The sequence below is a fragment of the Rhagoletis zephyria genome, unplaced genomic scaffold (genome assembly GCF_001687245.7).
Source record: "Rhagoletis zephyria isolate East Lansing unplaced genomic scaffold, Rhagoletis_zephyria_1.1 Rzeph_scaffold_00411, whole genome shotgun sequence".
NCBI lineage: Eukaryota > Metazoa > Arthropoda > Insecta > Diptera > Tephritidae > Rhagoletis > Rhagoletis zephyria.
In genome coordinates this window covers 228,146-254,400 of record NW_016157495.1, presented here as the reverse complement: position 1 = coordinate 254,400, position 26,255 = coordinate 228,146, and the positions used below count along the sequence as shown (strand labels likewise).

The window sequence follows — 26,255 nt, the reverse complement described above, 5'->3', positions numbered from 1 at the left end:
GAGTGTAACTAAAGATTATCTTTAAGCAATTGAATACCTCCAATGTCTGATTAATGTTGCATGATTTGCTTGCAAAATTTCCTATGCATTCGTAGGAAATTTTGCATTTTTTTCACTAACTCGGTTAACACTAAACATATACATAGATGTAACATTGGCTCTTTTCGTGTTTAACTTGCGATTTTTTTTTTGTTTGTGTTTTTGTAATTTCTTTGGCAGTGTTACTTATTCTTCTAGATTTCCACAAAATTTCACATGTCTAATCTAAGTATTTAATATTTAATTCTTGTTAAATATGTACGTTTGATTCCGATTAGATGTACATACATACATATAAATTGATTTTTTGTTTAGGTAATTTCACTATTTCGTTTGATGCGGGCATTTGCGGGCTGAACAATATTTGAATGAACTCTATATTAATTTCATAGCACATACATACATACATATTTCGTAGTCTATTATTTTTATCATTTAGTACTTAATTTTTTTTTTCTTTGGTTGTGTATAAAAACGAAAGTTTTTTTTTTATATATTCATATCTGTACGTATTATTTAAATATGTAGTTGTTTTTTATTTACAAATTATTTACAAACCATATGTATATAAGTATGTAAGTTATGTGGTAAATATATGCATACTTCATATGAATCAGCTGCAATAGCTGTACTATTTAATATATATAAAATATTTAATTTATACTAGTTTGCATATTTGTAAATGTGTCAAAGTTTAAAAAAGTTTAGTGCAGAGATTTCAGTTTGCTCTAAAAGAATCTCGAATGAAAGAAAGATGTAGTTATGACTGTAATAAATTTTTGTATTTATTTGCGATTATTCTCATTTTTAATGGCGAAGCACACGGCGTATGCACAGAAAATATAAAATTAAATGAAATAAATGATTTTTCCTATTACTTCGCTTTGATAATCAAGATCAGATTGATTGATACCTGGTTATGAATAACTTATCAACTTGAACACGCATTTCCATGAATTTAATAAATTTATGACTTTTTGATAGCCTTCGAGCCCTGATAGGACTGATTACGGGTCACAATCCATGGGGACGACATATGCGAAGATCCATTGTGTACAACTTATTTGAAGGATGAGCATAGTACAGAATATTTTCAGTGCCGTTATCCGGCCTTAGCCAGACTCGCATTGTACATATTTAGATCGGATGTATTGAAAATGGACGAGATACATTATCTTTCGCTCAAAAAACTGCTGATATTCACAAAGAAGTCTGGTAAGTTTGCAGAGGAGGAATAAGCTCCCACCTCACCTACTTATATATCCCTTTTCTCTTAACTCTGTCTCTATGCCTTAAGTACAATGTACAATACTGCCTAATCGCTTAGACAAATTGTTTTTGGTTTTTCCAGTCACCCAAAATTCCATTCCATTCCATGATATTACATCGGTAACGAAATTGCTAGAGTACGTCCCAAAATGAAATTTCTACACTCCCTCCTGGACTACTTGCCCGAGAACCCAGGTGCAATTGGCGACGAACATAGAGAGAAGTTCCATTAGTTAGGATATTTTCAGCATTGAAAAACGATAGAAGACCAAATGGAGACCTCGTATGTTTGGAGATTTTTGTTGGATGCTTGCAAGAGACCTGCCTCATATCAAGTAGTCCAGCAGAAAATCATTATATTTAGTTAAAAAAAAACACATTTTCAACTTTAATTGTATGTAAGTAAACTCACAGTGCTTTTTTAAATGAGAAAGTTTGAAACTCGGGTAAAAAAAAAATATATATACTTACATGCATATATATATGGGTTTAATGTTTAATGGCCTCAATTGCTAACTTACTCAGTAACGGTTTTATTCTTATTTTATTCAGGGCGTGAACTAGCGGCAATAGCTACTGATATAAGACTGAATAATTTTCTCAAAATTGGCAAAGTTTTAGGAAATTCGAAAATCAAGCTTCGAGGGTTTTCAAATGCACAGATCATGTGCATATGTGTATGAGTTTTCTGATTAAGGAATAAACATTTTTGTACATTAGGGTGGTCCAAAATTGCATGTGAAAAAGTGTAGTCGGAATTTATGGTTCTATAAAAAAATATGCCTACCCCTGTTTTATTTTGAAATCAAAAAATATTTAGAGGTTTAGAAAAACAACTTTTCTTGGAAATAAACAATTGGGTATTATTATCAGAAATCTCCTAAAGTGAATCAGAGTTTTTCGATCGAAAAATATTGACTTTAAAGAATTCTATACCATTTCTACTAAAAATGGTTTTTGCCCTTATAAATAAATGCAATCCTAGGGGCCGAGAGCATTAAAATTCCGACTTTACTTACTTTGGACCAGCCTAATGTACGCTTTCACCAATACATAATTAAATCAATTAAAAATAAATGTGCATACATGTGTGCTGTCGAATTCGCCAATTTCAAACTGCAGTTTGTTGTTTTTGTTAGTTGTAATAGTGTTAAGATGGTTAACATAAACGCAATTTCTTCAAATGGTTATATTTGTTTGTTTTGCATTTTTTTAATTTCGTTCTTTGCTTAAAGTTGGAATACGTACAAGTAATTGTTGCTTTTTTGTTCATTTTAGTTTGTAAGTACAAGTTAGTATAAGTGTTTTTTCTTTTTGTGTGTGTTTTTTAAGTTTTACATACATACATAGATACAAATATATGCGTACTGTATATTACAATTGTTTAGAATTTGTATTGCAAAGCAGTGTACTAAGCCTATGCTTTTCCATTTTGTAAGTATTTACGCGCGAAAGCATGGACACTACTCACTCTCCCATCACTCGTACTCGCTAAATGTCATCCATCATCAGCGCCTGCTTGCTGCGAGTGTGAGCGCGGCTTTGTTTTGTGCAGCGTTAATCGCTTTTAAAATTTAGCCATTTTACGATGAGATTGACTCTCGAGTTGTAGTGGTTTTTCGCACCTGCATTTGTTTTTGTATTTCTTTAATTTTTTATTACTTTGTTACTCTACTAAATTTGGTGTTGATTGTTGTTTGACTTGTAGTTTTCAGTAGGTTGTATAGTTGTAGCTTTGTTGACTGACTTACTTTCGGTTTTTTTTTGTTTTTGACTTTCTCGTTTTTTTTTAGCGAGAGTACTTTGTAATTCCTTTGCTTAATGTGTAGCTAACCTCACTAATGGTTCCCAGTTGCTTACGTCACACCATTGACTTGCTTTTACTTGCTTGTTGTTCCTTGATATTACGTCGATTAGATGAACTTAGATGAACCTCAGAGATGATAATAAACATTCAAAATAAAAAGCAATACTGATGTAAACGTAAATGAACGTAGGAATTGTAGAAAAAATGACAATAACGTAATGGCAAAAAATTACGATAATTGAAATGTGCATTTTGAGTATGTTTGAATATGTCTTTTTGTTACGCATTTGCCAAGTGATGATGAATTGTGTACGAACTCTTTGCGTAACCAACGGCAGTGCACAAATGTTGAAATATTAAGAAAAAAGTGGCACACATGTAAGTTATCAGTGAAAATGGTGGAAAATGCTTTAAGATAATGTTATAAATATATGAAGCACAAGATGTATCTACTATACATACATACATATTTTCTATTATGCATACATATATACCTACCTCACCCGATTTTGTTGGTGTGAAGTTAATGGTTTATTGAAATGTTTGATGCGCGCTATGGCGGTGCGTGTACTACGAAATCGTGGTGAAGTCGTAAGGCCGTGAGGCGGTGTTCAAAGCTGTTTTTATTTATTTATCTATGTTTTTTGTTTCTTAGCTTTTCGATAGTGAAATGAGTGCAAAAGCGCTGATCGAATAAATCGCATGGGATGTATGGGGAGTGAGTGGAAATAGGTGCATATGAATGTGCTTTATGCTACTGAGTACATATTTTCTCTAACAAAATTTGTAAGCAATATGTCGATCACCAATATATTGTATATGTATGCGTAATTTTGAGATGGTTTTTGAAGTATGTAATAATTTGTTTGTTTTGGTAGCTTATAAATATACACATGTACTAAATAAAATAGTGAAGTAATAATGAAAACGAAATTGAAATATTACGGGATTTAAAAAAAAAAGTAACGCTAAAGAGCAAGGCAACATAAGAAAACTTTTCATCCGAAGAATTTCCTTAAATCAACAAACCCTCGAAATTCTCGCCACTCTGAACTGAAAAATTTTGAATTTTCCGTTAAACAGGGCCCACCCATCAAAATAATAATAAAAATAATAACGCATAGTACAGTCAATAAATTTAAATCCATCAAACATTTTTTTTCGCACTTTAAAACTTGCTGGAAAAAACATTTTTTTCGAACTTTAAAATTTCCGGACAACTTTTTTCTAACTTTCTCTTGAAAACAAAAATTTTCCTATGATAAATTCATGCATACACAAAATCATGACCACAGTATTTTTGGGCAGAAAACCATTAAGCGTTGGCAGTCTTCGGCCCCGCTCCAAAAAATAGCCCTTAACAGTCCAACTCTGGAGAGAACAGAACTAATAGAAAACAACCGAAAAATGCGTGGGGAAATAAGTTTCGAGTGGTAGGTTTCCAAACCATACGCGTTCAAATTTCCTAATTGGTTAATAGATATTAGTCTTATGCACAACCATTTACAATAATAAATATGTAGATACATAAAAAATATTGATTTGTGAAAAATTTTGGAAAATGAAGTGCTACTCAAAGCCAATATTGAATAAGGAATTGGATTCATATATTAAATATTTATTTGAAACTACATAAGTACAAAGAAATAAAAATAAAATATATGAAACTAAAATTAAATAAAAAACTTTTTAGAATTAAAATGAAACGATATTTTTTGTGTTTCAAACAATGAAATTTGTTTTACTTTGAGCTTACGGGACTAAGTTTTTTGTAGACACACAAAAGAACGCTATTCTTTCATCGAAGGCTTTAACTAAATAATCGGCTTGAGCGCCGAAAGACATAACGCCTGAAAAGCTTGTTGTGGAGTTTAGATTACAGCAGTTGTTTTTAACTTCGCTAACGTCTCATAAAGCCTAATTTGCTATATTTTATTTACCGTATATCTATTTGGCATGAATTCATGTAGTAAGGGGCCGCTAATATGAAAGAAAATAATCGGCAAAATCATATTTTGCTCTCCATTCCTTTTTCTGCTCTTCCTGGATCTTTAAAGCAATGAAAGCGCCCGCTTGAAATTAAAGTTTGAACTCAGCGCCAAGAATTTCAAGCTCAGCACCGAGTTGAGTTAGTGAGCTGACTCCTAGCAAAGAGCCGCTCGCTCGGACTCACTCTCCGAAAAAATTCTGACGCAGTAGTTCAGTTATTTTTTTTTTTTACCAGTGAGTCAATTGGTTGAGTCCTAACTCAGAATAAATAGTAAAAGTAAAGAAGAAGAAAGAATAAAATATGTGGAAAATGTTGACTGAAACCGCGACTTAATTGAAAAACCAAGAAAATGAGTTATAATTTAGTTATGATATCTCACTGAGTTGACTTAAAAACCGAGCTAGAGTCATTGAGTCAAATAGCGCAAATTGACTAAGTCACCTACACCTGCCTTCCATTTTATAAGCATACAACTGAGTCGCTTGTTGAAGGCCTGAAAAGCGGTGTAACCGAAAACTATGTCATTGCCTTCCGAAAGCTCTATAAAAAAGTCATATTTGAGCCCAAAAAGTTTTCGTTTCAACAGCTAATAAAAACGTCAAAACCTGGCAATGTTAATTTCCCGCAAGAATGTCATAATTATAAAAAAAAAAATGTTTTTATCGATGTTTGCCCTTTAAGATATCTCATAAGAATATCCTTATTTTGTCTTTTTTGCAATTTTACTACCTTAAATTTTGTTAAGGGACAACTGAAGCAACTACAGTTTGATCACAATGTAAGCAACTCGCTAATAGCTTTATACTCTGCAATAAAATTTCTCATTATCGTTATGAAATAAATTAAAATTTTTTTTTTATTATTTTATTTGAAAGGAAAAACTTAACTAAAAATTTAGAAGCCGTTTTTCTTGAGTTATGAAATTAAAACAGCGAACGAACGACGAGTTCTTCAAAGATAAGTACAGAACGAACTAGATAATTTCTCTGAACAAAAATTTAGATATTTATATGCCAAATCGAAAAAATTTAATAGTCATGAAAACATTTTCGATTTTTCACAACAGCATATTCTGTGTAGGTGTGCAGGCGATCTCTTGTGTGTCTCTTACTTAAGATTTCTTAGCAATAATTTTGATGTATTTAAACATATATATATATATATGTGTATGTCCTTATAAGTAATTCCGCACAACAACAAATATGTAATATATAAAATAATAACAACATAAAATTTCTTAAAAAGCTATGGTTACACAGCTACAATCAACTTTTTTTTTTCTCTGGAAAAGTTCATACATAACTAAATTTTATTGTAAATATTTATACGATTTAACTTTAAAAGTTAAGCTACAAGGTAGGTCTTTCTATATGGGAGAGGATGCAAGTGCAGTCAAGAATAAATGGCAAAAATATCTAAATATTTAAAGATAAATTTAAAATTAAAATAAATTTTTGTTTAACTAAATAAATAATATACTTAAGCAAAAAATTTAATTTGTTATTTTTTTTATTTAAATTAATAAAAATAAATACAGGTTATAAATATATTTTAGAAAAATTTATCAAGAAGTTAGAGGAGTTTGACGGAATGGTGTGGGAAGCAATCTTTAAACCATTTGAACGATGGATTTTACTCTACTGATCCAGTGAATCAGTTTTGTGTATATATTTTTTTATTGGAGTTTTATTTTATATTTGCAAAGACATTTGCTTTAAATCGATATAAAATTGTTTAAGTAGTTTGGTCTCATTCCTCATTTTGTTATGTAGAATACCATTGAGGTTTGCTTGTGCGAATGTCTGTGCAAATATAAACGTACAAAATAGCGCATTTACTTGGTCTGCCAAGTACTACATACAATTGTTATTTTTTCCATATAGGTAATTTTCTTTTCCAATTCACAATCAGTTTTCATTGGCGATACTACTTAGAACACGAACTTTCCGTTGTGTTATCTAATACTTTTTGTTTGATACATTTTGCATTGCCTTTAGAAATTTTTGCCATATTTTGCCGATTATTAATTGCCAGAAATGCGCTATTTTGTACCCGATCGTTTGCTCCATTGTTCAAATGTACGAGTAAGGACCATCAGTTAAGGCGCTACACAGTAACAATCAAGAGTTATCATCCTTGTTTGAACCACCCCCACCGACCCCGGAGCCTTGTGTGTTGGCAGCACGACCGCCAGCTGGCGCACGCACAGCGGCCGGTTTATACTCTAAGCCCGGATCGAATTGCATTAATACGAAAACCTGAAATATAAAGAAAGATTATTAAGTTTTGAATAAATTGTTGGGAGCAAAAATGAGAAAGTAAGAAAGAAATATTAACGACATAGCATTAAGGTTGTATAATTTTACTTAAAATGTGTAAAAAATTTAAGATAGATATCGATTGCCCTTTCGGTTTTATATTTCTTCCTTAGTGAAAAATTCTTATAGAATGGTTTTTTATTGCTAAGTGCCTGGCAGAGTTTCTCCTATTTACCTTAAGCTGCATTTACATGAGGCAGGCTTATCGCCCGTCAACAAATCGCCTCATGTAAATGCATATTACCAGGTTGACCGAGCTTTGCCCGGTGTGCATATACTTTTCAACCTTTTCAAGGTTTGGATATCAAAGACTGGTCATTTGGAAAGCTTTAAAAAATATGTTTGAAAAAAAAAAATGAATTTCGATATCTATCTATTTCTTACTAAAAAATTTAGGTGGCAACCCTGATCGAAAATATTTTCTCACCAAAGTCCTCAACAATACCTTTCATCAGAATCGAAAGAAAGTGGCAACCTTACACTACTATCACAAGGAATACAATTTTGTATATAGGGAAAGCATTGTTTAAGAACCTTCTCTCAATAGTAATATTTTACTTTTTTCTAAACAAAAAATTAAATTAAATGCGATTCAAAATATGTGGCAACACTGTTTAAAATATTTTTGAAATAGGGATCTTTAAAATACCTTCCATTTGTTGTCCATAGTGTAAGTGACTTGATTGTGTCACAAATGGAAGAAATGTACTATTTTACGTCGCCTTCGAAATACCCCAAAAATAACGATTATTTTTTATCCAAAAAATAAATATCACAAAATAACAATTACTTTTTATCGAAAAAGATAAATCCAAAAACTATGATTGTTTTTTATCGAAAAAATAAGAAACACAAAGAAATGATTATTTTTTAGAGAAAAAATAAACGTTCAAAACAAATTATTTTTTTTGGATCGAAAAATTGAAATCACAAAATAATTATTAAATTTGTAAATTGTTAAATCGTAAAGATCATAACCGCTATGTTCCCCAGGTATAAGCCATTTTGCTTATCATAGTGGTCTGACCATGGATTGAACCTAGGCTCTGCCGGGTGGTAGTGAGCACCTCTATGCACCCAGTCTTTCTTCGGTTAAATTTGATTGAAATGTACATATTTAACGAAAGCTTTGCCGATATTATCGTTATGTATGTATGTCGATAACACATGCCCCATGCCCCCAGAAGGCATAGGGGCAGGTAGCTACCGTTATCGTCATTAGCCCGTTAGCGAAATTTAACTTACATTCGAAATACCATAATGACGCATTCTAATTTCAACGGACAGTCGTTAGGCGGCACTAAAGGTCACCTCTTTTCAATTGAGATTAAATTCTTTCTAGTTTTAGAGTTTATAGAAAATCTCAACTCTCTTGCTGAGTATAACCGCAGAAAAATACAGGCCAATTAGGTAGCAGATCGCCTGACGTATTCCTTGCAATAGGTTTAAATATCAATTAAAAAGGAGTAAGGAGAAGAGCTAATCCAATTTACCATTCCTAAAGACAAATTAAAAGTATTCTTTCAGGATGTTGAAAATTTGGAAGTTAAATGCAAATGCTAGAAAGATGGTCCAGTTATCTTCGTTGCTTTTCGGATTTGGTTGAAGAGACACAGTGAGTGAGAATAGTTTAGGCGCAGTATGGCCGAAGGCAGAGCACATCCACTCAGGCTTTGAAGAAATATTATGATGAGTTTAAGGCATAAAAGGCTCATTAACATCTGTCTGTCTATCTTTGTAGATATATTAACCGATATCGGTATCAATACTTATTATACGGAAAATCGTAATATCGTATTCGTTATCGATATACACAAATATGTATTTATCCTTATTGATCAATGCGCATTGCATGGTTATGACCGGGTTTAAATTTGATCCTACTCAGACTGAAAATATTTCGGCTCTTTAAAACCGAAGGGTCTTAAAATATCTATCACACACTATATGTTTCTTCTGTAAAAAAAATGTCAGAGATCGGATGCATTTTACAACGAATAACAAACAGTTTATTTTTGACTCTTTTAATTTTTTATTTTAAGCGAGGTAAACCGATTATTGTTGTGTACGAAGAGTTTGCTTTATATTATTCCGAGCAAAAAAAAAAAAACAATCAGATGTCGCGAAAAAGATCTTGAAAAAGTCCGGAAGAAATAGAACGGGAAGTATTCGAAAAATTCCGGAAAGTTTCGAAAATACCCGAAGTATGTATACTAAGAAAAAAATAATCGAAAAAATACCGATACAAAACATCAAGTACCCAGAAAAGTAACGAAAAAAATTTCGAAAAACACCAAAGAATTCCAAGAAAATTAAAAAAGTGCCGTAATATATCGAAAAATAGAACAATTTGTGTTCCGAAAAAAATCTTGCAACTTTGTAAAAAATCTTGAAAAATTTTCGAATGGTAAAACACGAATAGTCTGAAAAATCTCTGACTGGTACTGAAAAATCCTTGAAAACTTCAAAGTTTTTACTTGTACCTTTACCTCTGATAAAATTTAAACTCTGTAAAGTTGCAATACTACTTCGCATAAAGCTTGCTATTTTACTATACTAAGGCTCACCTGATCTGTTGGCAGTAGTGAAAAATCATCGGGTGGGTTCGTTATAACATAGCGCTTGCTACTCGCATCACAACTTGAACTCGTGTCCCGAAATCGGTAGAGGCCAATGCATAGCATGCCGTACGACTTGAGCGCCGCCACAAATAGATCACCATATTTGCCGCATTCACCGAATTGAGCCAATGGTCCGTCGTACAGAGATATTTGGCCAACACGACATCTAAGTATGCAAACGAAATAGATCAAAAAATGAATAGAAAATATTATCCACTAAAATTCCAACCTGTCACGATTGCTAAGACTATCCACGGTGCTATAGCCGCCACGCAGACCAGCACCTTCGGCGAGTATGAGCTCCAGCTCTGGTGTAGCGCCGCCGGTGATTAGAGAGCGGATCAACGTTAAAGCGTTTTGATTAAAGTACGTCTAAAGTAAAACGAAAAATAAATGAGCAAATTAAACTGATTTAGTATGTGGGATGCAAGTTGTAGCCCAAAAGTTGTAGGCAGTCCCAAAAAGAGGTCCAAAGAGATAGTGTTTCTGGTGTTTCATTTTTTAACTGTTTGTTTATTTGTTTTTGTTAGTAGGTAAGGGAAGCTACTGGTATGTAGTTTAATTTAAATTACCGTCGACATCAGCGAGTCGAGAACACTAACGGCGAAGGCGGTACCGCAGGCGAACGGCTGCGTCAGATATAGTTCCGTATCCGGATCATCATCATCGTCTTGATCGAGAAACTGCACGTTACTATCGTTGACCAGTTCTTGAAACAACAACCAAAACAAAGTTTAACGCTTTGACCTTTAACTAGGCGGCGAGCGAATTGTAGAATATGGCGTGAGCAGACTAATGCGACTAATACGTTCATGACCGGGCGTATGATTGGTACAAAGTTGGCTCACAAACGACGCGTGAATGCCTTGCAATGTATTTTATTTTTGGATTTTTGCAGAAAATCTGGATCATTGCAAAGCGCTCACTACTATAATTCGTATATANGCGACTAATACGTTCATGACCGGGCGTATGATTGGTACAAAGTTGGCTCACAAACGACGCGTGAATGCCTTGCAATGTATTTTATTTTGGATTTTTTCGCAGAAAATCTGGATCATTGCAAAGCGCTCACTACTATAATTCGTATATATTTTTCTAACTAACTACATACCTACAAATCTAGTGCTTGAGTGCATACGAAAAAATCACACAATCAAACAAACATACAAATCAATGTGATAAGAAAAATTCGTCAAACTAATATTAACTAATAAAAAAAAAGAAGACATCCATGTGTGTGCCAGCCAACTTTGTGCCATCCGTCACCGGCTGGATGAACGTGTCGCGCGTGATTTGGTCGTTTAATCGCAAACACAGCCAACTTAGTGCGATGCAGTTTACCTGTTATCATGGGCACATTCGCGCCGTAAACGGAGCCGCGCCGTTGCAGCACAATGGGGCTGCCAGCGGTCGCGCTCAGATTATCGAATTCGGGCCCACGTTGACTCAGTACACCGATCGTATCGTCAAAGGTCATCGCCTTGATGTTGAGCGACGCGAGAATGGCCTCCTTATCGGCCAGCGTCGGATCGTCGTTGCTAGGAACTTTCGCCGACAATATACAACACATATCGCACAGATTCACGTTAACGGCACGCAAATCGGCGCGACTCAGCGGCGAACCATTCAACACCGATATCTTTGGCAAATTCTGTAACATTTTCCATTCTCGTCGGATGTAGTCCACCGAACCGACTATCACCACATGCTTCAGTTCGTGATAGTGAAAGTTTGAGGCGCGCAGTGGCATCACCAAATTGCGCAATCCGATTAGCGGCGAATCTGGATCGGCAAAAAGGCATACGACAACATGACCATTTAGAACGGTCATTGCCGCTTGATTGCGATCCTGATGGCAAAAGTAAGTGGCAAATAAAAAAAAATATACATACATTTGAATTATAGTTTTTCGCAATTAAATGCAATTTGTTACGCTCACCAGTATGCAGTCTTCTAGATTCTTAGCCGGACTCCAGTGGAACATACCCGTCGAATCGTACTTCATTTCGGTCTTTTCAAAATCGAAATCCTTCGATTGATCATCCGCAATACCGGCCGGTAGTGTGACGCCACCATTTTGGTTTTGTGTACCAGTGCCGGAACTCCGGCTAGTTGGCCTGAGCGCAGCAAATGAGAAAAGTCGAGATATAAAGATAATTAATTATAGATAAAAACAGCGCGAACAAATACCCAACCGCAGTGCAATACTACTATACTAATGTAAGTAAATATATAGCTAGGTATGTATGTATGCATATGAATGAATGCTTACAAATAACCACAAATTAGTAAGAAGTTATTTTTTTTTTGACATTAATACTTATGGAATAAAACGAATCAAAGGATCGGACAAACGTACGTATTGATGTATGAGTATTTGTGCTGTATAAGTAGTTGTGCTCAGTCATAACAAGAAAATTCACTCCGAAGTATGTATGTATGTATGTAAATATTATTAGTTGTTTTTAATTTAAACGTTTTTTTTTTTAATGTTTCAAAACAAAACTATTGGATGCTACGAGTTGATGTTTCGAAATGCTTATGCGTGTTTTCACTGGGAAAATGTTATCGATTGTTTGGTTACGACTGAGTGCTTAGCGCGAGGATTTGAGATGTGAGTTTGAGTTGTTTTGTAACTTGAAAATGAGCATATAAATCCAATTACAATTACAAATAAAATGTGCATAAATTAATTAACGTAATTTCCCATTTCCAAAAATATTTAAAATAGAGTTAAAATTTGTATACGTCACAACGCAAACATCGTTATCGATAAAGAGAAAGTAATACATATCGATATCTGGTTCTCGATATATTTATTTTTAATTGTTATCGATTGTTAAAATTTCAGGAAAAATTTAATCAAAAAACACTTAATCGAAAATTCCTACGGGAGAAGTTTATATATTAATAAGTATTTAAATATTTATTGAGACCTTTGTCGACATGCCTATCGAAATCAATGTGTATTAATCAATATACATACATAAGTATTGATAAATTTACAAATAAATATATTTAATAATGTTGTTATTGTTTGCTAAAATTTCAGGAAAAAACTAATTTTTAAAAAGTTATCGAAATTCCCTACGAGAGAAATTTATATATAAATATGTATTTAAATGTTAATTGATACCTTTGTCGACATGCCTATCCAAACCAATGCATTGATCGATATCTATACATAAACATTGCTAAATTTACCGCTGATATATTTTTCGCCAGAATTTAAGTCTTATTTATTTTTATAATTGCCGATTTAATTATCGATAAATGTATTTATAGATTGCTTAAATGTGAGGAAATTCCCTAAGTTATGGATACTGAAGGTTATATTCGTATTCCTACTCCATATAATATTTATAATCAAATAAAATAAAATTAAAAATATTAAGCATATGAAAATATAGCCAATGAGAGACTAAACATATTAATTTAGTTTAAAAAATACACAAAAATATATCAAAATATAAATTTTAGTTAAAAGTCGTATATATATTATGTATGTAAATATGTATGAAGAAGATAGCATGTCTGTATTTATGTTGAAAAAAGTCAATTGTGCGCATCAAAATGAGAATTTTTTCGTCCGTTCAATCTACATGTGAAGTGAATGTTTTCCGCTTTGCTCACATTATAGTTGTGCCTTACATATGTATGTATGTATGTACATATAATAGATTCCAAAATCTATATCAATCTATCTAAGTATAGAAAAATACAATTTCTGAGAATAAGCGAAGCTCAATACAAGGACTGTCTAAGCTGCACGCTTATGGTACAAATAACAATGGGGTTAAAGGCGACTTTAAATTAGTAAAACAAATTTTCCATTAAAATATCTTTTGAACTCGAGAGATCGACTGGCAGGTATGCCAAAGGTAGAACTTACAAGTCTCTGTAATTTCATCTGAGAACGCTAGTGGTTTAGTGTAACAAAATCATTATTAGGGTGAGAATCCTCTGTTAAAGCAGTATACTTCTTTGCGGCAATCGCAGAACGAGTATCGAGTCCTAATCACCATATCAGCGAAGCGAAATTATTTTTATTTTATTTCTTTATAAAAAATAAATTTTTGAAAAAAAGTCCCTTAATTATGAAATTATTTCTACACGAATAGCAAGGTTTTAGAACCTACATACATTTTTGGTAAATAAAATATTAATTTGACGTTTTTCGGTTAACACATCTTAAAGGCAAAAAACCTTAGAGATTGTTTAGTATTTTGAGTGATGGTTTTGAATGTTTTTACTTATCAATCTAACAAATGCTATTTTCTGTGTATGTCATTGTACTTTTAACTGTTTATTATGATCAGTACGCAATACGAAATTTTTAATGTCTGAATGACGTAATCAGTGTGTATTTATGTGGTAATTCAGAGTAATGAGAATGCACATCAAATGCATTTAATGTTGCTGAGATTGTGCAAAATGAGTATCAAAGTGTTTAATGGCCATGTACAGATACATATACATACATAGAGAGAGAGAGAGAGATACAGGTAAACATTTAATATAAATTGTTTAGATGCTTATTTTAAATGCCACACTCAATTGATATCTATACATAAATACATAGATTAAGGAAGACAAGAATTATAAAAATAAAAAAACAACTACAACGACACATATGTAACAATTTTAATAATTCAAGGCAAATTATGCAATGCAACGCAAAATTAATTAAAATTAGATTTATGAGTAAAAAAAAACACATTTTAAATATTGAATGTCAATAATAATGATTTAAAAACGCTGCTTGTTAATGTGAACAAGCACGTATGTATGTATGTAGTTACTGAATGTGTGGAGAAAGCAAACCAAAGCGAGTCGAGTTCGAAGTGATAGTGAATTGAAGTAGAGGAACCAAAAGACCAGCATGCTCGAAGTATATGTATTTAGCAACGTCTGTAGGCAGACCTTGGACCTTATTCGAATGAATTGTTATTTGGATTAATTTATTTGTTATTTATTTATTTGAAATTTTTTTTTTATTTGTTATTTGAAATAACTCGGGCAACTCTGGCTAAGAAGTCTTTCGTAAAACAAATGGAATACAGATGGCAAGATAGTTCGAAAGACTTTTGTTATTCTAGCACAACAGTTTAAAAAAAAAATAGCTTTCTCATTCAGGACTCGTGGTGAAAGCTATTTTGAGAGAAAGCACCTGTATATCATTTAGCTCGCGTAAGTCCAACAGTCATATAATTGCAGTAGCCGAGTGGGCAAAGCACAGGCGTGCCAATATAAGTAGATATCCGAGTTCGAGTCTTGGCGCAGGGCAATTGTTTTTTTCTTTTTTAATCTACATTTTTATAATAATTTTTGTGATTTTTTTGTTTTTAAAAGGAAATACACATATGTATATTTTTTAATGTAATTTAATTTTTATAAACTCTTACGTTTCTTTGTTTAATTTTAATTTTAATTTTTGTTCTTAATTTAATTTTCTATATAGTAGTTTTTAATTTCATTTAATTTTAAGGAATTTATTTTATTTAGTTTTTTATAAAAACGAATTTCATTTAGGTACTTTTTAGAAATGATTTATTTTTTTTTTAATTTAATTTGTCACTATTTTTTTAAATGAATTTCTTTTAATTTTTGGATTTGATTGCTTTAAAAAGAAAAATATGTTTTTTATTTCATTTAAATTTTCTTAATTGTTTTTTCCTTCTTTTTTAAATATAAATAGTGTTAATAGAATTTAATTCTTAACTTCTATTCCCTTCTGGTTTGACAATTTTCTTCCTTTTTTAATTTAATTTTCTTTTATTTATAAGTTTTTTGTTTTAAAAAGGAAAATATGTATATATGTTTTTTTTTAACTAAATTTAATTTGTAAAAAACTTATTGTTAAAAGGCGAACTCTTTAACGTTAGCAGATCTTTCAATTAGTCTTTCGAAAGACAGTAAAGAGCTTTCAAGATAGTTGCCAGAATTGAAAATTTTCTTAAGAAAGACTTCTGCCTTCGAAAGACTGTGGTGAGCTGAAAGACAGTGGCCAGAATTGCCCCGTAAATCAAATATTATTTACTATTAACGAAAATCCCTATTAATTTATTGGTTAATCACCATTTAAATAAATTTAGCCCAACTCTGTCGGTAACTTTGTATGCTATGAGCAGGGACTTGGCTTCACTTGGCATTTCCAATTGGCGTCAGTTGGCACACTATTGGTGTACTACTTTATTGAACTCGGACAAAATCGCTTAGAGCACCGTAACGCAGACGATCATATGATCTCTGGTCACCAATTGTTGTTGCTTTCTTTAGCGGGTGTTTGCTGGTCATGCAGTTCAGTTCTCTCTCTCTCACACAAAATTTTCATTGTGCAGTGAAACCAACAACAGTTGGTGACCAGAGATCATATAATCGTCTGAGTAACAGCGCCCTTAGGCGGTTATAGTGTCAAATGATAAGAAGATGGGCAGTAACATTTATTGTATGTATTTTTGTGAAGATGAACCAGTCGGCAGAATAAGTAATATAAGGGCCCTCACGCAGTTATTATTGATGTTTCGAAGCAAATTCTTTTATTATTTATTGTGTTACCACTTAATAAATTTTCCAGTCCGCTCCGAAGAATATAACATGCGTTCTTATTGGAAGTGCACAGCCAGACTTGCTCTTAGAACCGATAGTTGGGTTTTAGCCAGCTGAAGAAACATTTTTGAACGCGGGCTTTTGATCGACTACCACACAGAAGAACTTCGCGGTTTTCAACCAAAGCTTACGGACACTAAAAGCCTATCTGCGCAGAAACAGCCCGCAGGTTGCCACAAGAAATTCTCTGCTACTTGCCAATACATCAGCCATGCAGTTTGCTGCAAATTTACTGCGCTCTGAACCCAAAATCAGCTTGGTTTGACGGTAATCCTAGTTGACCGAGGGAGAGGTGAGAAATTGCAGCATAAGCTTTTCTAAAGTTCTGGTTGCCACTTGGCTGTCCGAGTATACATCTTATCTATTAAATTGGTACGTAGTCAGTCGACTGCTTCCTTTATAGTTACCATATCTGCTTGAAATACGCTGCAGAAATCGGGAAGCCTTCTTTTGATATTAACGCAGAGTTTCTAGCAGTCCAACTTCAACTCTGCCATCAATACCGATCCATCCGTGAATATGTTTACTCCACCTCTATTTCAAGGAATGTAACTCTACCGCTAACCTCTGATAAGCATATGTATAGAAAAGGATCCAATCGGAGTCAGCCTGCTACGCACTTGCCCGTTTCGCCTGGCATCAAGTCGAAGCTTTATAAGGTCGCCGAGTGCCGGATTTTAACATAAACCAGTGTTTCCGGCGAAGCAGAAGGCGGCACTCTTACCGGCATTCTCCACAGGTACAACGCTAAGCATAGTGATAGAGTACGCTTCTTGCATGCGATTTATCTTCTTAACTAAAATAGACTACCTTTGAAGAAATGCCCCACCCCTTCCTTATGCCGTTTTTATAGCTGATGTCATATTTTACTCGCTTGTCAGTAGTTGAATAGTCTGGTTTCCAGGATCACGCCCTAATACTTGTACTTTTCAGAGACCAAGAGTGGAACGTCACCAATATGGGGAGTTGGGCTTTAGACACTTTATATTGTATCTCCTGGTGTGAGAAATAGGATGCCGATCTTTCCATAATTAGACAACGAGTGCCATCTCGTCAGACTAGGCCATAATCCGACAGTCTTTCTTTTCCAGCTACTCCAGGGCATTGTTAACGAGGCCATATAGAGAAAAGATGAGATAACGGCCCCTTATGGGATATATATACGCATTCTAGGCTAGAGGGAGACCCAGTTCTTCCATTGAACATGCGGTAGATAAGCCTTGCCAAGTTATGGTCGACTACAATATAAATGAAAGATTTTACTATCGCTTTCCATGCAAGGGGAAAATTACACAAAATATAATATAGATTGGCGCTTACACATATGTTAGTGTTTGGCCGAGCTTCTCCTCCGATTTGTGGCGTGCGCCTTGCTGTTTTCACACAAAGCGGAGGGACCTACAGTTTTACGCCGACTCCGAACGGCGATTGTGTTTTTATGAGAAGCTGTCTTTCATGGCAGAAATACACTCGGAGGTTTGCCATTGCCTGCCGAGGGACGACCGCTGTTAAGAAAAAAACCTTTTTTCTATATTTTTTGCGATGTTGCTTTGACCAGGGCTTGAACCCAGGCGTTGCGGAGCGGAAGCGCGCACTGCTTACCACTACACCACAGCGGCCGACTATAATTACACAAAAAGACACAGCAGAAATTCGACTTGATACCAGGCGCGCTCCGACGCGCCTATTACGGTTTTTTTATTAGATTTGACTTTAATGGAGTTTGGAAACACACCTTTTAATCTGCCTTTGAAAGTAGAGTCTATTCGAAGATCTTGTAAAGATCGATTTCTTATTAACAGTCGCTCTAAAACGTCCGCCGACGGCAGCTCGTTTTGGCGAGTCGTTTTCTTACTACCTGAATGAGTCGTTTTCTTATCGCTTTATTATTGCAACATGTGATATTTGAGCAAGAGTTATGTGGAACGAGTTTATTATTTTTAATATATCATTTATTTTAGAATGCCTAATTATAATTTAAAAATGCAATCAATTGGTTCACTCGCCATGGCGCTTCCTAATTTTTTCATTCCTTGAAATTATGTTGCCGGTTTGTTGCCTATTTCTCATGTTTTGTATGGTGGGGCTCTTAAATATGCCGACTGGGGAAGTATGTACAGATGTATGTATTTATGTACGAGTTAGTTAGTTAGGTTTCAAAACAAAAAAAAAATGCGTAGAGGGTATTGCAAAAATCAGGGATGGTAATCATTATATGCGAAATAACTTAAATCAGCTTTAATCATTATTTTATAATTTTTATTTTTTGCAAAAAAAAAAAATTATTATACATAAGTTGATTTTCCTTTTCTTCGTTCAGAGGTAAAAATTATTATTGGGTTTTATTTTTCCACTTAAATTTTTCTTTTTTTTTTACAAAACCTTAAAGGCCGTGGAGACGGCGGCATAAACTGAAACTGGCCTGAACATTTTGACACTTATTCCTCCTATTCAATTTTGGGTTTTTTCAATACGACACTACATATTAAGTGAAAAAATAAAACTCAATACAATTATTACATTGGAGCGAAAAAATAAAAATCATAAAATATCCATATGATTTTTTTAAATGCATAAATTAAAAAACAATGATTATATTGCGTCGCTGGCAAACATTTACAACATACATGGTAATAGTAAATATTGCCTTTTTCCCAGCCAAAAATTATCATTGAAAATATTTTAAGTGTATGAAAAAACTTGCAAAATGTGAATTGTGACCGTGCACATACAAGTATTTGTACATTGTACGAGTATCTACATATGTATGTATGTATGCGAATATTGTCGATGAAATTACATACATACTTCACATCAAATTGTATAGCAAAATACATTCAAATATATCACAAAAACTATGTATGCATGTACATGTGTAGTAACAAAATTTACATGTATGATTGCTTGTTTTAAGCAGACAACAACATACAAAACACGATAGTTATTCAAATGGTTGCAAATACGTAAGTATGTAATAAAAGGAGTAGAAAAGTAGTAGAATAGTAGTGACAAACAACTACATATTGTGTGAAATTTTAAGTTAAGGCATTAGAATATTTTTTTTTTTTGTATTAGTTTAGAATGGGCGCATACATGAGCTTTTTAACTTCGTAAGCGAGTTGATAGCCCGCATATGGGTTAGCATCGTTTTCTGGCGGCCTGAAACAAAATTTTCATTAAGAATTTTCATTGCATGTTATTTTTTGTTGTTTTTGTTATTGATATTATTTGGATTTGACATAGCTTAGAAACATATACATATGCATAATTATTAGTAGAGAAACATATTTCAGATTTAGTGACAAAGAGCAAGTAAGTATATTTATAACACATTTGTTTGGTATTTTTTTTTTTTATTAGATACAATTAGTAAGCTGCATATTTTACAAACGCTTGCTGTTAAATATTTATAATTAAAACACACACAAAAAAAAAACCAATTGTAAATGAATTTTGTTTTAGAATTTGGACGAAAAAATGCGTGAAATGAACTTGTCGATGATTTGGCAGAAAATAGCGCAAAATATGAAGAAAATCACTGACTGAAATCACCTACAAGGTTTAAAATTAAACTAACTTAACTAGAAAACTAACTGTTACTAGAAAAAAGAAAGAATATTCAGTTATTTGATTCAAAAATCTCTCGCATGGAAAGCAGCTAAACTAATATTTTTGATATGCATACATATCCATTTAATTCCATAATAAGTATGTAACTAGAAGCTTGCGCTAGTTATTGAAACTGTTTCTACAGCTCTATTTCTTTAAATATATTTTTTTGCTTTCTAAGGCTTGTTTCCACTATGCCTCAACTTTCTGCAGCAACTTTTTTTTTTCAAGAGCATAAGTAAATCGACCCGAAAGTGGTATGTATATACAGTGACACAAACAAGCGTTCACATGGCTATTTTTACTGAATATTCACAATGTTTTTCTGGCAAAAATTTGTTGTAATTTTTTATAAATGCTTTAACCAGAACCACATATAAGTAGTAAATGAAAGTTTCAAACTTAATACAAAATTAGGAAAAATTTTACACATGTTCATCAAAATTTGAAACATTTTAACTTAAATTTGTATAAAATTTCGGTTATGTTACTTTTCGGTTATACTCAATAAAAAGGCAAGTTGGAAGCGGCTAAAAATTCGTATTGGTTTTACAAATTTTGCGGATGGTTCTAGCACTTTTTTCCCATATGAAAAGGAACCGGCGGCCGCTGCAAAGTGGCTCAAAAATGGCATTTACTGTTTATAATTCACTGGAGCCTTCATTTTTACTCAATAAAATATATATATTTTTAATGAAAGTCTATAAAACTAGCAAGAGACCAAATGAGCTCGATTTTTGAATTTTTATTTGTTTGTATTAAATTTTTTAGGGCAAAGTGCAGAAAAATTTGCAATTTTAAAGAAAATCGACTCTCCTGTTCCAATCAATAATTTTGGCTTAGTACAATAAAGTGCAAGTTGCAAGTGGCTAAGAGCTCGCGTTGCTTTTAAATAACATATATAAAAAGAATATAAACAATACGAGACAAACAAACCGAAAGCTGTTATTTCCCATTTCGCATACAGATGTGCTCGAAATTTTAGTGAAAAAAATTATAAACTACCAACGCACGCACTTAGCAACTAGTTAGCTTTAATAATACATATATAAAACTGCACACCCAAAACTTTCTAAAAACTAAAAAAAAAAAAAATTATTTTGGTGAACATTTTTCCTATACCATTTTTTGATAATTCCTTCCGTATCAAACAAATTGCAACTTTATATGGAAGAAAATGTGTGACGCAGGCAGCAAGTATTTAAAAAAAATCAACGCTATTTTGTAGACGCTTCAAACTAGAAATTTGTCGTTTTACAATTTTATTGAATTTTTCCAATTTTTGCACAAAGTTAGAAATTTGGATTTATATGGCTTTTGTTAAACATATCAATTTTCTTCCTTTATGTTATTGAAAAACTATTTAAAAAAAATTCGGTATTGTAAAAATGCTTGTAAATAAAGATATTGCGAAACGGAATTTTTTCCTAGTAATATACAGTCTTTTTGTCCGAAAAGCATTAAGGATGAACAATATTAAAAAAAAATTAAATGTTTAATATTTAAAAAATCATCATATGATCGCTTTTTGAAGTCACTGTATGTGTACAGTCAGCGTCAAAAATATGAACACAATGACGCCAATCTCTATCACTCTTGGCTAGAATACAATTAAAAATGCCGAAAATTAGCAGAAAACCTAAGTCAATACAGTGGTTTATTTATCCACCGATTCTTGTCGATAGTAGCTTGATTTTTTTTCAAAAGAATAGGCTTTAATACAAATTATAAAAAATTATAAAAGTCTTGTTATTTTATTAATTAGTTTTCTTATTAAAATTTAAAATTTTTTCACGAAAATGAAAATATCTTGGGAAAACTACCGGCGTGGGAAAAACGGTATACAGAGCCATAATCTACGACCCAACATTAAGTTGACATGTTTAGGCGTTTTTGGTGTCATTCTAAAAATTGAGATTTTTCCTACAATGTTATTAGAATGTAGCTGATAACATTTTTCCCAAAAAGAGGAATGCTGCACCTCCATCGCCCTTTTTCTCTCTTTAAAGTTAACCTCCAAAAAAAAAACCCAAACATGTGTTTTAATTTATTCGCTCAAATCTAAAATTTTTGAAAAAAACTATTGTTTGTGCTAGGAGGTAATTAAAAAAAAAGATTGTTAGCTTGTCCAAACAACTGTTATTTGCAGTTGAAAATGTGAATAATGCAACATTGGCACCAACTCACACTGTGCCTAAGCCTGCGTACGTTGATTTTTCTTCAACTGTCGGAATTCGGCATTATTTAAATTTTCCATAGTAAAAACAAGCTTTGAAATGGCTGAAGGCTTAAAAGCTTATGATCTACATTTATATAAAACCTTAACTTTAATAAATACAGCACGTTGGATTTAGAGTTTTTTTTTTTATTTGCATATGTTTTAAGCATTATACTTGCAACATATGTACCTATGTACGCAGCTTGTATAATTTTTCAAACTAATAATTTTTTTTTCTTTTTTGCTTTCATTTCATTATTTTCATTACTCACCTATTGTACTGTGAGGGTGATATAACCTGACCTTCAACCTGTTGTCGGTTAATTGTTGGCTTCACTTTGTTAACTTGTTTCGCTGCTATGGAGTTCATATGCATCCCTGTACTACCGTTACCAGTGCCGTTCGTACGGCGGCCATTGCGATTTATAACTGAAAAAAATATAAGCAAAATTTATATTGATTTTTTTTTTGCAAACTACATTTTTATATACATTTAAACGTATTAAGCACATTTGTTTGGTTATAGTATGTACTATATAGGGTGTTTCAAAATGAGCCAAATAGTTTTCTTTGTTACTCAACTAGAGGACTCTTATTTTATTATTGAAAAGGCGTGTAGAGCTTTTTTTAACATTTTAACGTTTTAACCCGGCAAGACAGTGAAAGCTCCTTCTCGTCAACTATCTTCTAAAGCCGCGGCCATTTACGAATTCTGGGGCAAACAACCCTTGCTTTACGAACTTTTAGTTTATTCAACCGAAACATTTGGATCATTGCGAAACACCCCAGATATGTAGTTATTTATTTAGTTATAGTTACATACATACATACTAAGTATGTTTGAAAAGGTTAGCCGCTTTAAATTTTTTTGTTTGTTTACATATATAGTAATAACACTTAGTTTTGATTTTATATTAGGTTATAGTTTATACGTATGTAGATGTTTTTGTTTTACTAAAAGGAAAAGCAATCACGGACTTAAAGTACAACTATACTTAATATACGAAATTTATTACTTGGGGCAGGGGTTTCAGGCTTTTTCGCAACTTACTTGTTTCAATATTAATTGTTATAGCTATTAGACCTATTATGTGAGCTTTTTGTAATGGATTTAAAAACCAGTGACATTTCAGAAATAAAAATTTATATTTACTTTTCAATTAATAATATATGTTATAAAATTAAAGGCAGGAAAATAGCAGGCAAAGATGGGAGACGTTTCATTATTTAAAGAGAATCATTCATATCAAATAATTGTTTTATATATATAGAAAAAATATCGATTTCAGTTTCTTGAGAGAGATAAATAATGTAGCCTAATTGATAATTGTTCATTGGATAAGACTATGTACATAGTAATTTCCCATAGATTTTGAGTCGCTGAATAAGAATTGCTCTATAAGATTTCTTGTTTTTAACATTTAAACATAAAATAGCCTATCTTCGAGGTTACGTATCATTTCGGATTTTATGTTCTTTTAGAAAGTGCACATATATAATAAAAAGTCCATCTTTTTAAATTGTTCAGGAGAGACGAAAAATCGATGTCCTTTCGTATTACCTGCCATTCAGCATCAATAACTAAATTTTGAAAAAAAAACGAACTTGGCACCTTTTCACCTTTAGGCAAAATGCCCTGAACTGAACTCTGAGTTTATAGAAAGAGTGAAGCATACAGTAGTCCGACTGATTTTCCTTTATACTTTATTCCTTCGTAGCCCGGTGGCAACCGGTCAGCAGCCGCTGGCGTAAAATGTTCAATGAGATCCTGCCCGAAGATGTCTTTATCGACAACTCAGCTGCTCAGTGACATCAGCCTGCCTGCGTTGGGGCGCTGAAAGACAATACGGTTCACGGGCACGGTTCTATCCCAGACGCATTACCGCCTGAAATAAAAGCGCTACCCATTAAAGTCGCCAAATGGCTGCAGATTGCACGGATTGTTGCGGAATCAAATCCTCTTAAACCAACCCCCAAGTTCGGTGGCCAAATACAAGATAATAAACATTTTAATAAACTTCAAAGGCAAGTAGGGAAGTAAGGCTTTTCTCTCGGGCATGGTATTTACTTATATACATACAAAAAATAAATACAAGTGAATATGAAATCAAAAGATATTTTAAATAAAAAATGTCACTGGTTAGATACACTGGTGACCTTTCGAAAAAAACACTTAAACAACACACAAAACCTTCAAATACTTACGGTTTACATCCTCTCTATCGCGTGTCATGTCACCTAGTTAATCACCACCCAAGCAATAAAAAATATATACAGAAAAAAAATATATATTTTAGAAAAATAGGCATTTGTTATTTTTGCGGTTATTATTTAGTTAGTTCGAAAAGAAAGGTAAATTTTTCAAACATTTTTGTACGCGTGTGTGTATATAATTTAGTGTTTTCTTTGTGCGACACACATAGACAGTATATATTTATGTAAGTTATTAAAAATTAGCTTGTGCTAAGGACATCTGTACTAATTTTGTACTAAATATAGCAACTAAGTACTTAGATTACAACAGCGCTATAGCAGTTGTTTTTTTGTTGCTTTACGAAGTGCTAATATTAAATATTTGATTCTTTCGTTTTGCAAGTTAGCGTGTGTGGCCGTAAACACTGATGGGTTGTTGTTTTTTGTTGTAGTTTTTTAAAATAATAGCAACATACATTTTACAACTACACTTTGTCTATGGACTGACAAAAATTTTATAGTACTTTTAAAAGACTATTTTTCTTTTCAAATAGCAGAGAAATTGCGACACAAACGAGTCTAGTTTTGAACTATTGCGATTCGAATTAAGTATGATTACAGTTATAGAAGAGAGAAGTAGTGAAATGTCAAAAGAAGCAACGTTACAAGTATTTGGGAAATATTAACAAAAAAAGAAAAAAATCTTACAAAATCAGTTTTATGAATAGTCGATTTGAGTAGTGTAACTATTTAGTTTATATGTATGTACATACACAGATGAATGCAATTTCAACGTATACAAGTTATATTTTAGTAAAAAAGCGAATAACAAGCATATTTTAGAGGTTTAGGTTTAGAGAAAATCAGAAATTCACTTAAGATAATTACTTAGTTTATTTCAAATATAATAGAATAGGTATACTGGCACGAGTACGAATGATGTAGTTACAAATATATAGTTGTGATTGAACGAGTAAGTATCACGTCTAAAATAGAAATTCCGACCACTAATGATTCGTATTTTTTTTGTTTTTTTTTTTGTATTAGTAAATAGACACATACGAGTGAACGTAGTAGACAGGTAATTATTTTAGTATGAAAGTAACTGATTTACATAATAAAATAACACCAGATACAACTTACAGTAACTAAAAAACAGCAGGTAACAGTAAGAAATACTTTAAATCCATATAGTATGTAACTAACGGTATTTGATTTTTTTTAAATTTAAGGTGATATGCACTTATAGGATATTAAAAAAAATAGAAATAAAATTGTTTTGTGGGTAGTTCGCATACTAAATATAACAAAAAAAAACAAGAAAAACACATCGTTTAGCAAAAAAAAATTAATAATGTTCAAGAGATTATCTGCTTGAATATTCCTGAAAAGTCGATTCTTCGACTTAAGTTCCATTTATTTGAACTATACNCAAGAAAAACACATCGTTTAGCAAAAAAAAATTAATAATGTTCAAGAGATTATCTGCTTGAATATTCCTGAAAAGTCGATTCTTCGACTTAAGTTCCATTTATTTGAACTATACGTGTATATGTATGTTTGTAAGTTTAAATGTTAA

At 32.5% G+C, this 26,255-nt stretch overlaps 1 protein-coding gene across 1 annotated transcript in view; it reads right to left on the bottom strand.

Annotated features, from left to right (window-relative positions):
• Positions 1-6,645: 6,645 nt before the first annotated feature.
• slo (calcium-activated potassium channel slo) overlaps positions 6,646-26,255 on the bottom strand; it is a 179,927-nt gene continuing 160,317 nt past the window's right edge. The window contains exons 17-25 of the mRNA XM_017611489.1: positions 24,689-24,721; positions 22,756-22,912; positions 19,750-19,815; positions 11,987-12,164; positions 11,389-11,896; positions 10,617-10,753; positions 10,274-10,416; positions 9,991-10,210; positions 6,646-7,363 (exon numbers count right to left, since the gene is read on the bottom strand). Coding sequence (XP_017466978.1) covers positions 7,226-7,363; positions 9,991-10,210; positions 10,274-10,416; positions 10,617-10,753; positions 11,389-11,896; positions 11,987-12,164; positions 19,750-19,815; positions 22,756-22,912; positions 24,689-24,721 — 1,580 coding nt within the window. The 3' untranslated portion in view covers positions 6,646-7,225. The remainder of the gene's footprint in view (positions 7,364-9,990; positions 10,211-10,273; positions 10,417-10,616; positions 10,754-11,388; positions 11,897-11,986; positions 12,165-19,749; positions 19,816-22,755; positions 22,913-24,688; positions 24,722-26,255) is intronic.